The 14,882-nt window shown below is 38.1% G+C and overlaps 1 protein-coding gene across 1 annotated transcript; it reads right to left on the bottom strand.

Annotated features, from left to right (window-relative positions):
• Positions 1-836: 836 nt before the first annotated feature.
• On the bottom strand, positions 837-3,677 carry LOC124867780 (lecithin retinol acyltransferase-like). Its single transcript, XM_047364376.1, has 2 exons — positions 3,192-3,677; positions 837-1,402 (listed from the first exon to the last, which is right to left on the bottom strand). Exons 1-2 carry the CDS (start codon positions 3,675-3,677, stop codon positions 1,247-1,249), a joined length of 642 nt encoding a protein of 213 aa, XP_047220332.1. The 3' UTR covers positions 837-1,246.
• Between the last annotated feature and the right edge of the window lie 11,205 nt (positions 3,678-14,882).

Below are 14,882 nucleotides of genomic sequence, written 5' to 3'. Positions count from 1 at the left end.
CACTTATTAGCACCCCTGGTTAAGACATGTAAAACAAAATAAATTAAATGTATCTTTATAGCAGCAGCATTTTAAAAGTCATCTCTTGGCTGCTCTTTAAAATAGGAAAAACAATAGAACATGCAATTTAAGTAATGAAGATATGTGTTAATTTTCATTAGTAATGCAATTTCTACAAGAAAAAAGAAACTCAACAAAATCTATCCCATATCTACAGTCAGAGCAATATTTACAAAGTTTAAAATAACTGGAACTATGACAACAGAAGCTGGATGAGGGCCTAGCATTTTCTCACTACCATGTACTGTAAACGTGATTGTAAGGTAGGTGTGCCTGTTTCTTTTCTAGAGGCCCTGGGAACCTAATTAGACTGCAGGGCATTATGGAGTCTTTGAAATGCCAGGAGATTTTAAGTAAAAATCGTATGGCCTTTGTCAGGAATTTATGACCAAATCAACACAGGAGTTTCCCAGATGCAAAATCAACCTTCCTCATTAAATATCTCAGTCCTTCTCAGGCCCCAGAAACCATGAAGGTAAGCTGAAATTAGAGAATGCAGAGAAGACCGAGGACTGTAAAGGATCAAGAGGGATTATGCCAAGGGGAATGGACAAAGACCTCCTTTCTCTGTACATTCCAAGCATGTGAAACCGTATTTAAAAAAGACTGAATGGTGTCCTAAAGGGGAGAGTTGGTTGTATAATTTAATATCAGGTGTTTCCACATGTGTGGCATTTGTGATGTTGTTAAAATAAATTATTTTCCAACTGAATAAATGTATTCTTGAAGGTTGGATTTTTCTGAAAAGTTCAATGTAAAATGATCCTACCAGCATAAAAGATCAATTTCTTTTAATGCTTTTTCCACATCTTAACCAAGGGTTAGCTAAATCATTGGAGAACATTGTATGTTGAAGCAGTTGTCTAATTACTGATTATCTTCATTTTCCTGGTTTATACTGGTTCTCTTGACGTTTGTGATCCCACATTTGTACACATTAGTAAACTGCGCAATTATTTACTTCAAATGTTTGAAGTCATGTATATGTGACCCATTACCGATAAAAAGTGTTTAGCAGATGAATTTCCAGTCGGTACCAGACAATAAAAAACAAATGAAATCAAAACAAACAATATAAAATCACCTTGCTGGAATAACAACCCGCATGTAAAACCGGGAGTTCCTGTTGCATATTATTTCAATTTTGCTGCACTTCATTTTTATCTGTCAGTCTTTTATCCGGAGCCTAGGAAGCCATCCAGATGGTGAAGGAGACGAGCACGGTGAGGACAACCGTCAGCGGCGTCACGCAGCTCAGGCAGAGCATGAAGCACACACCGCACAGTGCAGTCAGGTAGGCATTCATTCTGCTGAACACAATCTTACGTACTGTGGTGCAAAACTGTAAAGAGCAGAAAACATACAGGTTAGATGGGGTTACAGGGCTAGTGAAGCATGTTGGCTGTAAAATGCCATGACCTAACACTAGATGGAGCTACTTGCATCGTGAATAATTTAGGTTCATTTTACTTTAACAGACTGAAGCAAACAGGCTAATACAGCTGTATGATGATATGTCAGGGAGTCAGATGTCAAGTATTTACATATTGTGAAATAAGAGTCCATTGACCATAAGGACACATGACATGGTAGGATTGCTGCAAAGTCGTACACTCAAAGCAATGAGCAGGGCATCTTAAAACAGAAGATTTTTTTACCAATTGGCATTTTAAACTGAATACGACTGCATTGAATTATAACCTGGATCAAACTGTAATGTATGTAACTGAATTAGATTTGGTCTTTAAATGGATGGATTTGAATATGTATTGCTGTATATAAATTTGATCTCAGTCATTTCAGTAAGTCAGTCATTTTCTACCGTTTATTCCATAGTGGGTCACGGGGAAGCTGGTGCCTATCTCCAGCAGTCTGTGGGCGAAAGGCAGGGTACACCCTGGACAGGTCGCCAGTCCATCACAGGGCAAGTAAATTTGATCTGTTTTGTTAAAAGCGTCAAGATGACATTTATTATGAAGCGGTATAAATAAATTTTATTCAATTAAATTGCAAAGTTGCAAATGACAGTGGGACATTTTGCCACCTGATATCTGAAAAATGTATCTTCAAATGCAAACATAAAGATGTTAGATGATTTTTTATTAATTTTTGTATGTAAATATACTTTTGCTGAAGATGGATGGATGGATGGATGGATGGATGGATGGATGGATGGATGGATGGATGGATGGATGGATGGATGGATGGATGGATGGATAGATGGATGGATGGATGGATGGATGGATGGATGGATGGATGGACAGGTTTTGCCTGTCTATATATTGTGATTTTTGATGCTCGTCTTTGTCTATCATTGTCCTCGTTTCAAAAAAGCCTGAAAAATCCTATTTTTGTGTTTTTACACAAGAAAGTTTTTAATAAATCAAAAAGTGTGTTTTTAGGAATTTCCGCTCAGTGCAAATTTTTCCAGTTCATGTCTCACCACCAGTATAGGCATTTAACATTTTCCACGACAGATGTTTAAATATTCTGAATTACTTTAAAAACTGTGAAATAACTCTTTACTTTAGCAGATTCAATGATACATCAAGCATCCGTCGGGCACGTCATAATTTCTCACACCATTCAAACCACAGATGGCGCACAACAGATTACATTTTCTTTTTTTGGATGTCGGCGGGGGGTTGAGTTGCTGCCCCATGATAGAAGACCACCATGGGCCACAAACCACATCACCAGTATCAAAAACCACCACTTTTTATAAAAGTCAAAATGTTTTTTGGGGACCATCTATTTAATGAGCAATGTTTCCATCTAAATATGGAATACAACTGACAGTCATGTGTGAGTGCTGTCACCTCTGCTTGGACACAAAGTAAAGAATAGTTTTTGTACTTCATTGTGGACAAAAACGTTTCATTGTATTACATTGTGTTGTTTTTTACTGAACAATCATTCTCTGTGACTAAACTTGGTTTTGGATATCATCAGCAATAACTTCTTCAAGTCAGCAACCTCACTCGGAAAAGTTTCAAACCTCTAATATGTTTGATCTTTAAATGTCTCAGCATAAAAAACATTTGAGCATTGTGATGAAACATAAATTAAGGGTTTGGATATAAAGCATTGTCTTAACTCATTTAAAACTGGCAAGATTATAGTGACTGTACCTGGTATGTCTGGTAGCTGATGGCCATGCCATATCTGCAGTACATGACATAATGTTCACAGTTGTACCACAGTAAGCTGTAGGTAACTGATCCCCGCAGCTTCTCAGCCCTTCGCGCCACTTCTTCCCCATCCAATGGGGGCTGCCTACATACTTTGTCCTTATGGTTAATCAGGATGTCAGAGCCATATGCAAAGTCTGCCACAGAGTCCACTCTGACGCTGGCCACCTTGGCGAGGACACCCATTAACAGGCGGTTGTTTGTCACCATCTTGGCTATTGTAGATTTATCCTTGGTGATGGCAGGCAGGATGTCTGGAATGAGATGAGCCACCCGATTGTCACCCAGGTAAATACCAAAATGTGTGAATAATGTCCTGGGCACCTCCAGCAAGTCTCCACGCTTGTACAGGGACAGGTCATACATGGAGTCCTCCTCCTTTTTGGTGGCTGCAAAGAAAAAGTTGAGCAGCTGGTAGAGGAACATGATAGCAATGTGAAGCACACATGCTAACACCAAAGCATTTATTAATGCTGGAAATGGGAGGAGCCGGAGTGCTGAGTGGTGGTAGATTAAATACCACGCAATGTTCAGTGTCTTTTGGCAGAGAAATAAATGAGCTTTCACTAATTACTTTGCTGTGTGGCTGAGTTTCGAAACTGAAGCATTTTTGGTTGTATTAAGGTCAGTGATCCTCATAAGAAGCTGACTGGGCTCTAAGTATAAGCCTCACTTAAAAGGTCACAGATGTGGAGCCATCAGACCCAATAAAGGTCCTTTGTTAGGGCTAAAGTGGTCTGCAACTGAATATTGTTCTATTTTATTGATCAGCTTTTAAAAACACAAAATATTTTTATATTGCACAGTATTATTTATATAAGAATATAAGCTTTGTACATTTTAAATTAGTTACTGTTAAATCCAACAAGTTCAAATCTAGAATTTATTCAGCTTTTGAGCTCTAAGGTGAAGCTCTAATTTAAATATCTTTATTGTCCATGTTAAAAAATTTCACGAATGGCTAAGATTAAAACAGTTTTACCAAGTGGCAATACAAAATGAACTTTTTTGTATTATAGTTAAGGTGGAGTTGGATTGCATCTAATTTTATCTATATGAAATTGTATGATGTATGGTATGATTTTCATTGATTTGCCACTATTTTTACATATAAGTGCATTTGATTTGCTTTTGTGCCTTGAGGTTACATTTTCTTTGTGGAAATGCACGATCTAAGAATAATTTGAACTGAGTTGAATTAAATTGAATTTATCAAGAAAATGTTCAAGTCAGAAATTGAGTCCCTAAAAGAGTCTAATCAAGACTTTAACTCTAAAGCAATAAATAAATATATTTGGAATTTTCATAAAAATCTATTTCCTGTAATAAGTACTCATTGTGTGTTGTATTGATCCTGTTTGGTAGATTTTTAATCACCAGTTAAGATATTTAAATAGGTAATGTGCATAAATAACCGTCTCACCACAGTTTAGTGAAACTGGTACAAACTGTACCCTTTCTGTTGGTTGCTGAGTATTCACAGCTTCTCTAGAGGAGATTGTTGGGAAATGATCACAGCAGTTTCTCTGAGCAGCTGCTGTGACTTCATCACCTCATCCGTACAATCAACCTTTATTTCAGAGCCATAGAAAAAGTCCTTCAGGGTGTCCATTCAGACTGTGTCGTGCTTGTACATGCAGCCAAGGAGGAGTCTCTTGATAGTAACCAGCTTGTTGTTGCTTGTCTGCAAAAGGAGGATTCATGGATCAGATGAGTTACTCTACTTTCACCTAAATAGGTGCCAAAGTGGGTGAGGAGGGCTCTGGGGACCTTCAGCAGGCCTGCTTTAAGGAGGTGGAGAAGTGGGGAGGTGGGGCACACTTCACACTGTGATTCTGATCCCCCAGCCTCCAATCAGCTCCTCTCAAAAAGTTTGAGTTGTATTTGGATGGAGAACTTCTCCACCAGGAATTCCAACAGCTTAAGCATTGTGACAATTTGTGCGATAAATGCCTGAACATGCCTTAGTGGAATGAGAGTTTTATTTAGTCTTTTACAGGAAGGAGAAGAAAACCTAAGCGGTTTATTGGCTGCAAGCAATCTTATGCATGTGAGGAATCACGTGGCATTTGTTCCAAGATTCCTTTTTGGTTTTGTTTCATGAATATTTTCCACACTTATTTGGGTTCCATGAAATGCTACAACAGATTTTAATGCAAACCTAATAATAATTAATGTGTCTGTCGACTTTACAGTCCTTATGGATATATTAAAAACTTTTACTACATTAATTAGAAAAAAGTGTTTCAAGAATGTGAAAATTGGAGTTAGGGGTAAGAGAAATACAGTGCCTTGCAAAAGTATTCGGGTGTGTGGGTCAGTGACATTATGGTCCACACTCCAAGCCAGCTGGTAGCGGTAATGCACCACATCGTTGCATGCCAACCCCCCTGGCTCTTTTCTGTGTTGCTTTTCCTTGTGATGGAGTAATTGAGTGCCCCTTTACCCTCCTTCATCCTTCTTCAAAGTCAGATCAGAATGTGACAAGAATTTAAAAAATCTTGTTTTAATTTTTTAGGAAGTCATCGACTGAAATTGCAAACTTTAATCTGTCTTTTATGTTGCATTTGTAGCTTCTTCCCTGCTGAGTGGCCTTTCAGCCCAGGATGGTATGGGAATTATTTCACTGTGGATAATGAAACTCACTTACCAGCTTATGAAAGCGTTTTCACACAATGTATTTTGCTTTTATTTTAGAAGTTGATACACACATTTCACACCAAAACATATTCATCTCTGAGATACAGAACCCATTTGCTTCTCTAGCAGCACTTGTGGAGGTCCAAAGTTCCGTTTCAAATGTTTTGACTGACCTGCTTTGATTTTTCCATAAAGTCACACAAGAAAGCAGTGCATTTAATGTCTTAAAATACATCTAAAGGTGTGCCTCCATTTAATTAAAATGTTGTGAGTTAACCTATCAGAAGCTTACAAAGCCATGACATCATCGTCTGAGATTTTTAAAGGCTTAGTAATCTTGGTGTACAAAAACGTCTGAATCTAAGGAAAGTAATAAATGCTAACAGCGAAGCCATAGTAGGTTGCTTCTTCTCAGATTTTCTGGAATAATGAAGCTGAGAAAGCAGCCCATGGTAGACTCATCTGAATATTCCAGAGGGATGTCAGATTTCAGTCTGGAAATGTCTTTGATTGAGAAACTGGAAAGCTTTGTAGAGGAGAGGAATGTCCAACATAACATTTCTTGCTCTGTTATCACTGAGGCCTGACAGATTGGATAATAAAATATTTAATGTGTCAATTCTTAAAGGGGACATATACTTTTAAATCCTTCCTTTTCACATCATTCAGTTGTGGTCTATATAAAGAGGAACTGCAATGCTTTGGTCTGAGCTCCTTGTTATTGTAGCTCTACAGGCTCCTCTTTTACCTGGTCGGAGGTGCGTCTGAGAGCAACTCGTTTGGTGCCCTCTCTTTAAACCCTGCCCCCTCGAGGTCATAAAGCTCTCCACTCCACCTCATTCGGCCATTTTTGAAGTTTGATAACAGAGATGGAATTTTCCAGCGGCGCATAAACAAAACAAAAATAGCAAACAAAATGCAAAACTGTTAATTGTGTGAATGCTAAAGGCATTCACACAATAGAGATCCTGTTTCTCTTTATTATTATGTATATCTAACACTTTTTTTGGCACCTATCTCCTCCTTCATACTTTGTGCTATTTCAGCCATTCAACTTTTAAAATGTTCAGCTCATTTAGGACATTACGGCTATGACTTTTGGTATTAATACTTTTTATACTTTTTAAAATATTCAGCTTTTTGTGCCGATTTTTGGCCCATTGAAATGAATGGAAAATCTTTAAAATTCCGCAAAATTCAGCTAAAACTTTGTGCTCTTTAACAGGTTACTACTTCTGCATACTTTCAGCTAGAAACACCATTCAACTTTTAAAATGTTCACAAGATATTAAGCTATCTTCAGATGATTCAGCTTTTTGATATCTATTATGGTTCTTCTACAATTAATTACAAACATGCTCTTTTCAACAATATAACACCGTAGATCCCTTTACAAGACAAAATTAATCAATTACAGGCAATTAACAGGCTGGTTATTCTGTATCCCTGTTTATTTAAGAGGTATGCCAACAATGTTAAAACAAACAAACCCCTTTAATAAATTTGTAAACTGTAATTGCCGTGCTGGATCTCCACTTTTTCCCATTGCATGTTTTTTAGATAGGTTCCTTTAAACTTGAGGATAAATTAATTAATAAACTGATCAGAACAGGGTTTATTGCCACATTAATCATTACACTGACTAGGAATTTATTTTTTAATTGCTGGTGCAGAAAAATCAGCCCACGTAAAACAGATATTGAATAAATATTTCAACCCGAGCAGCAAAAGTGCTGCGAAGACCTATTGTAATCGTTCCATTTATTATTATTTATTCGTCAAATGAATTGGACCCACAGAAATTTGCACAAGCGTCAATCCAGTTGTAAAATTACGTATTTTGAAAAATAACTCAATAAATCCTGACATCATTGAAGCCCAGTCCCCAGAGAACAGGAAGTGTGATGTTTTACTTTGGAAGGTCCATACTTGACCCCCATCACCTAATGAACATAAAACTGTCCCCAGTGACAGATAACAAGATGGTCTGAGTTGCTCTCCAGCAATAAGAGTTGGATGGAGGGTGTGGCCGTGGCAATGTGGCAAAGTCCGACGTCATGCCATGGTCTTACGTTTGCGTCTGATTTTCATAATATAAATCTGATCGGAACAAAATTCTATACGATTAATATTAGTCCAGCCCTCTGAAGATATTCAGTGAAATAATTAGTGGGCGTGTCCTTATTGCTCCACAGCGCCCCCTAGAAGCACTAAAACAACAATCCCCAAACCATGTTTTGACCGAGAAATATGAAATTCAGTACACATATGTAACTTCTCAGGTCCTACAAAAAAGTATCTTGGACCCTTCGTCCAAACCCTACAGGAAGTCAGCCAATTCGGATCAAAGCCGCCATTTTCTCTCATTTACACATGTCGAACCTGAGTAAAACCCCCTACAGCTTTTGACTTAGAGACTTCAAAATCCCTGAGAAGTCTTAAGGCACTGGGGATCACAACACTGCATCAAAGCGTGTGGGCATAGCCAACCCTCAAAATCTGACTTCTCACCATAATTTGCTCCTACAAGGAAAGTCACAGAGACATGAAACCTTCTGGGATTGATCTACATCAAGCTCCAAACAATATACATTGATCAGAGTCTGACATCATTGAATCCCCGCCCCCTGACAACAGGAAGTGTAGCGTTTCACTTTGCAAGGTCCATATTTGATCCCCTACCCCTAATCAACATGAAACTGTCCCCATTGACAGATAACATGATGGCCTAAGTTGGTCTCCAGAACTGAGTGGTTTGGCTCAAGGGTGTAGCTGTGGTGGCATGGCAAAGTCTGATGTCACACCGTGGCCTTACGTTTGGCTCTAAATTACACATGCATGGTTTGATTTACTGCGATGGACTGAAGATCTGTCCGGGGTGTACCCCGCCTCCCGTCCATAGACTGCTGGAGATAGTCACCAGCTTCCCTGCGACCCACTTTGGAAAAAACGGTAGAAAATGGCTAACTGACTGACTGGTTCGATTTACTCCAAAGTCAAAAAGGCTGATCTTTGTCAACCCCCAAACAGCTCTATTGGATCACATTGTAATTTGGATTAAAGGCGCCCTGTAGGATACTTCAAATTGGTAGCACTGTTGCCTTGCAGCAAGAAGGTCGTGGGTTCAACTCCCAGCCGGGGGTCTTTCTGCACTTTCTGCATTTTTAATCCATAGGGTTTACATAAAATGTCCTTCCACCCTCTGCAGCTATAACTGCTTCATCTCATCTAGGGGCTTGTGTGTTTATGCACATCTTCAAGATGTGCATTTGTAAGGTTAAATTAAATAATAAGATGCCCTGGCTTGCATTCTCTGTTTAATTAATTTCAGATCTGATTAAGGTCAGGACTCTACGGCAGTCAAATTCTTGCGAATTCTTGCCAACCCAGAACTGTTTGTACAAAGTTGGTAGCATGAAACTGTCCAAAATGTCTTCGTATGATGAAGCGTTAAAGCTGTAGTAGGTAACCTTTGTAAAAAAAAGTTTTACATATTCGTTAAAACTGTCCCTATGTCCTGACAGCATAATATGAGGCACATTATCTGTGAAAAAAAACAACCTCCTCTGCTTCCTCCCAGTGGTCCTACTGCCATTTTCAGAAATACACCACTCCAGAAACAACTAATCAGAGCCAGGAGGAGTGTTAATCACACTCCTCATACCCCTCCCCCCTGCACAGTACGTACCGTTGTTCAAGATTGCCGGTGTGCTGCAGCTGTGCTAATAGCGCTGTGCTGTTTTGTGGACCAAGGTTGTAGTCAAAGTATGGACAAGCTATAGCCAATTTAAAACATGTGGATGTTTCATCCCTACCAGCAAATGTGCCATAGCTGTTTATCTGTCGTCATCGGTGGACCTGCTCACTAGACTGCACATTCACGGCAGGCTTTGCTTTGATGGGAGGGACGTAGCTCAGCAGAGAGCAAGGGGGAGGGACCTGTAAGGTGTGCTTGTTCAAACTTTCAGGCTAAGTCCACGGTTTTCTCAGAACTCCCTACTACAGCTTTAAGAGTTTCTTAAAGGGAAGTGCTGTTCTTTGGACAGCAGCCAAGTACAGAATCCTCGATTTGATTACCGGTCAGAGTGGCATGATCCGCCACTCCAGAAAACATGGCAGTGTGCACCATCGCTTTGCATTGCACCTTGTCATGAAAGGCTTGGATACACCTGCTCATCCATGGAAAATCTTTACATGAAGCTTCCTGTTACTCTTGCTGAGCTGATCTGATGCCACAGAAAATCTGGAGGTCTGCAGCTATTGTGTTCATCATCCACTCAATATTTATTTGCAAGGAAATTTCACAACTGGACTTATTGCGCAGGAGGCACCCTGTCACTCTACTACACTGGGGCTCACTGAGTTCCTGAGAGTGACTCATTCCTTCACAAATGTTTGTAGAAGCAATCTGCCTACATAGATGCTGATTTTATACACCAGCAGCCATGGAAATGGATGGGACATGTGGTATAATGATTTAAATGGATGATGGAATACTTTTAGCAACATAGTGTGTTTATAAAGGCTGTTCTCAAATTTCTAAATTTCTAAACATTTCTAAATATGGCATAAAATGGTTTAGCTAAGCTAGGAGACAGAAACTGTGTCCTTTCACAGAACTCAAAAAGGGCTGAGAGCAGAGCTCACAGATTAATGTTCTGCAACCAGAAGTTGTGTGATTGGCGAGCATTCCTCCATTACAGATACACACAGGATTGTACATCTGGGTTATTGTCAGTGTTTGAGAAATATTTGTGTTTAACACTGGAGGAATGATAATGAGGCATGGTTGGTCTTGATTGTGCAGGCATCAAGCAGTCTGTAGTGGTCAGAAAATGTGAGGAAGCAGGAAAAATCTAAGTTTATAAAATTTCTTGAGAATAAGAAAATCAAAAATGTTAGCCAAATGGATACCACTTGCATTTGACTATGGTTTCTTAGAAAATATACAATACTACCATTTAATTTGGTACATATTATAGGGGAAACATAGGCCAACAAACATCAGATTGGAGTATGAGCATAAGTATAAGTATTTACCAGAACTGTTCATAGTTCAAATAATGTGTACAAATAAGTACCTAAGCAGGATCAAATAAACTAAGTAGGATAAATCTGAAAACACAGCCACAGAGAGCAATACATTAGGAAACAGACAATCACATAAAGGCCTTCTCTTAGAAAATGTATTCATGTATGGTTAAAGGTTTTCCAAAATGTGTAAAAAATAAACTGTCATGTTTTGCTGCATGTTTCAGCATGAATCACGCTACATTCATGTGAATCCACTCTCCATTTGTGGCCTCCAGCTGAACCCTGATGTGGCAATAAAACAAACCTTTGCCCTGGGGCCTGGGGGGATTTACGCCACAGCCAAACGGCTCTGGATCTATAGCTGAGGTTAATAGGGGACCCTACAAAGGCTCTTTAGGTTTAACTCCTTGTCAGACTAAATTAAAACAGTGGAGACTTTGTTTTTCAGGAGAAAAAAAAGATAGTTATTTAAGGACAGATAGATGTTGTTTGACATTTTCTTTGTAACTAGATATGGTCCAAGTTGTGTAGGAATATATCCAGGTCTTTCACATGCGGTCCAGGAGAAGTGTCTGTGACTTAATTCCAATTATAGGAAAAAATAGACGTTTCCCACCTGTTATTTCCACACAATTAGGGAAGTTCAGGAAAGGTTCAGTGCTGTTTAAGTTTATGGGCCTGGCAGTTCATTCAGAGGTCAGATGGTTTGATATCCATCCTGGTTTCACATAATAAAAGCAGGTCACTTGAGGTAAGGTTAATCAATCAATGTCAACACAGAGCCCACATATGAAGCCTTATGAGGCTTTATTAAGTCACATGTATTCTCACTGTTTGATTTGATCTCATAAAAAGTCACATCATTTACCAAGATACACCTGGAAGAATTATAGCTCAATAACCATTTATCAAAACCATATGTATCTTGTTGAAACTCTGCAGCAAACAAAGTGGTGAAAAGATAAGGTCAGTGTTCATCATGCTTAAATGGAATAACATAAGCTCCAAACATTCAAGCAGAGCCGAGTCATGCTGTAACTATAACATTCATAGGATTTGCAACATGTGGAAAAGTTCTGTTAAATTACATTGCAAATTACATTTCTCTGTTGCATGTGGTGACACCGCCGTTTGATATTCCACAAGAGACAAGTGGACTTAATTCTGATGTAAATATTTGATGCTTTTAAATGTACTTGAGTACTACAGTAGAGGAAATTTATGTGACATTATTGAAAACGTTTCTCAGTCACCCCAGTGACTGGCAAAAATAAAGCTAACTAAGAAACCTTCACCACATGTTTTTTTGGCCTTCAACAATCATCAGGCTGATGATTTGACCACACTTCTAGGCAGAATTGGTAGAGTTAATTTTAAATGGTTGGTTCCCTAATATGGAGAGAGCTTTTAGGGTAGTCCACAAATCAGTATGATGGTACCATCTCTATGCTTGATTGGTACAGTTTTATTCTGTTTGAGACTCTCAGTTTGACCTAAAGTAGGTAACATTATATTTCTGGAATGACCCTGATCTAAACTCTATGTATGATACAATGGCTAACCTAAGCTGTTCTGAACCTGTAAACCATTTTCACAACAAGAGTGTCTACATGATTTCTGACAGTCTTATATTAAAGTATTTACTTTTGGGTAATGGGGAGAAGAAAGTGTAGGTGCCGTGAGTGTATGAATTAACTGTCTGTCTAAGTTTGCACGTTTACTCCCACTAGTGGTTATGATGTATTAGGGTGGCCAACCTTTCAAAAACTGCTAGAAACAAAATAATTGTATGAAATAGCAGAAAAACATTTTACTGTAATACTTTAGTTCATTTATCTGAGTTCCCATTGCAAATCGGCACAAGATTGTTCAGAGTGGTCACTTTCAGCTTAAGATAAAACATTTTTATCACACTAAAGTGTGAATCGCACCAGAATGACTAAGGAGCCACATGCCACCAAAAAATGTCACAGGACAGTTTGATAGGGTTTAAAAAAGTCATGCTGTTTTCTTTCCAAATGTAAAGTCAGCTGTACCCCTGATTGACATAAAAATCACCATCATCAAAACCTTAAATGAGAAATAAAAGCATCCTTTAATGAAAGATTGGTGTTATGTTCTTCTAGATAAGACCATAACAATAAGTACAACATAGCTTAAAAACAGTAGCTAACACCATCCTTTAGCGTGTCATAATTACAATTCCCATCAAAAGGCTCTGTAAGTGAAAATAAATATGAACAATTAAACATTGTTTAATCAGTTGATTCATTCTTTATTTCTCTTCAATTATTATGAATGTATTATTTAAAAGCCTCTCAAAAAGACTGTTTAAATTTGCTTAAATCCCTGAGCTGTTGGTCTGGGTGCTGCTGCTGTTGCGCTTTGCAGTGAACTTAACACTGTGTTTGCTGTATGGTAATTCTGTGGGGTCTCTGGTGTCTGTCTGCCAGTGGTTGTTGTGGCCTTCAGGGACTGAAGCCAACTTCCCTGTGCTGCTCTTAGGTGCTGAGTTTTGCAGATTTTCTACCCTTCTTACCGTTTAACAACTTGTCATCTGTAGGTGACAAACTGGCACACATACCGATTCCACACACACATCCACCCATACACATAATTCAAATGGCTGAAGATTACACAATGCAAGTTCTTATTTTATTGATGTGGCCTCTCTACTTTGATACCAGATACAGTCTTGATTTCATACAGTTAAACATGTAATTAGGATACTATCTTAAGATATCCTTTTCATTGAGCAAAACTACCCTGACTCATGTTGGCAACCAGTGTCTCCATATGGTATGCTTCAAATGCCAACACAGAACACAGAAAAGAAAAAAAATGCAAGAAATAAAGTAAATGTGTGGTTTTACCTTTCTAAATTCAGAGGTATCCTGACTAAAAATACAACAATCTATTGAATTATATTATACTATAAGATAGGACCAAAGGGCAAACAAAATCATACCTCTCTAATACAACTTTTTCACTAGTGTAAATTTGTTAAGAGTGGAAGTAGGCAAGAAAAGTTTTCATTGATAATTCTTTTTTGCACATTTGTATTCATAGTTTTTCATAGAATATTCTTTTTTGCACATTCGTTTAATAGTTTGTCATGGATTATTCTTTTTTTCAATAAAACTCCTCCAGTTGGAGACACAAAGATACAATTTTGTTTGATTTCTTTTCATTATATTGATTTTATGCTGTGCAAAATGGTACATTTTGATGATACACAGGGTAAATGTCATGACCAAAGGCTATGTTACATGCAGGAGGCCTACAATGGAAATCAGCATTTGTAAAGATTGTCTGGTGTGTCTAAATAGGCAAATTCAGAAATCACTGATAACTGAGAACATTAGTCCTTCTACAGTTTATAAACAGCTATATTCTGAAAAATCATGTATACACTTAATTACTAAATGTGAAACTCGCAATAAACCATAAACAGAGTTATCAAAACCATCAAATGTATAAGCATTAGGTTTCAGATTTGCAAGGTTATATTTCTAAATTGAATGTTTTTTCCTTGTTTTGGGGGTAACTTTGATTTGGTTGAATGTAATATATACCACAAAGCCAGTCTGGAATTCATATATCACATTTCCATAGACTTGTCCTTCAAACATTGTACTGTTTCTGTATTTTTTTTTTCAAAACATCCTAATTTTTGTTTGTTGTTTTGTTTGTCTTAGTTTTTTACACAAAGATGTGACAATGTGGTAAACTGTCATTGACTTTTATCAGGTAATGAGTCAGCTGACTGGATATGTTGTGTTCCAATCTTAAATCTTAAAAATCTTTAAAATCAGTTTGACAGATAGGTGAAAATCAATGCGGAGTAAACATCTGAGTCATCATTCTCATGCTTTGTGTTAATCAACAGCACTGAGAGAAACCGGGTATGCTCGTAACAGCCTCTGTCAGTCAGACAGCGTCACGTCTAGGAATTGG

Source organism: Girardinichthys multiradiatus, chromosome 5 (assembly GCF_021462225.1).
Source record: "Girardinichthys multiradiatus isolate DD_20200921_A chromosome 5, DD_fGirMul_XY1, whole genome shotgun sequence".
NCBI lineage: Eukaryota > Metazoa > Chordata > Actinopteri > Cyprinodontiformes > Goodeidae > Girardinichthys > Girardinichthys multiradiatus.
The sequence above is the reverse complement of the archived record's forward strand: the minus strand, read 5'-3'. Positions and strand labels throughout refer to the sequence as shown.

What these genes read in the sequence shown, in the direction of transcription:
- LOC124867780 (XM_047364376.1), bottom strand. Translation starts at nt 3,677, where the DNA reads ATGTTCCTCTACCAGCTGCTCAACTTTTTCTTTGCAGCCACCAAAAAG. An exon ending in TCAGCTACCAGACATACCAG is followed by an intron (nt 1,403 to 3,191) that starts GTACAGTCACTA and finishes TGCTCTTTACAG; the next exon opens with TTTTGCACCACAGTACGTAA.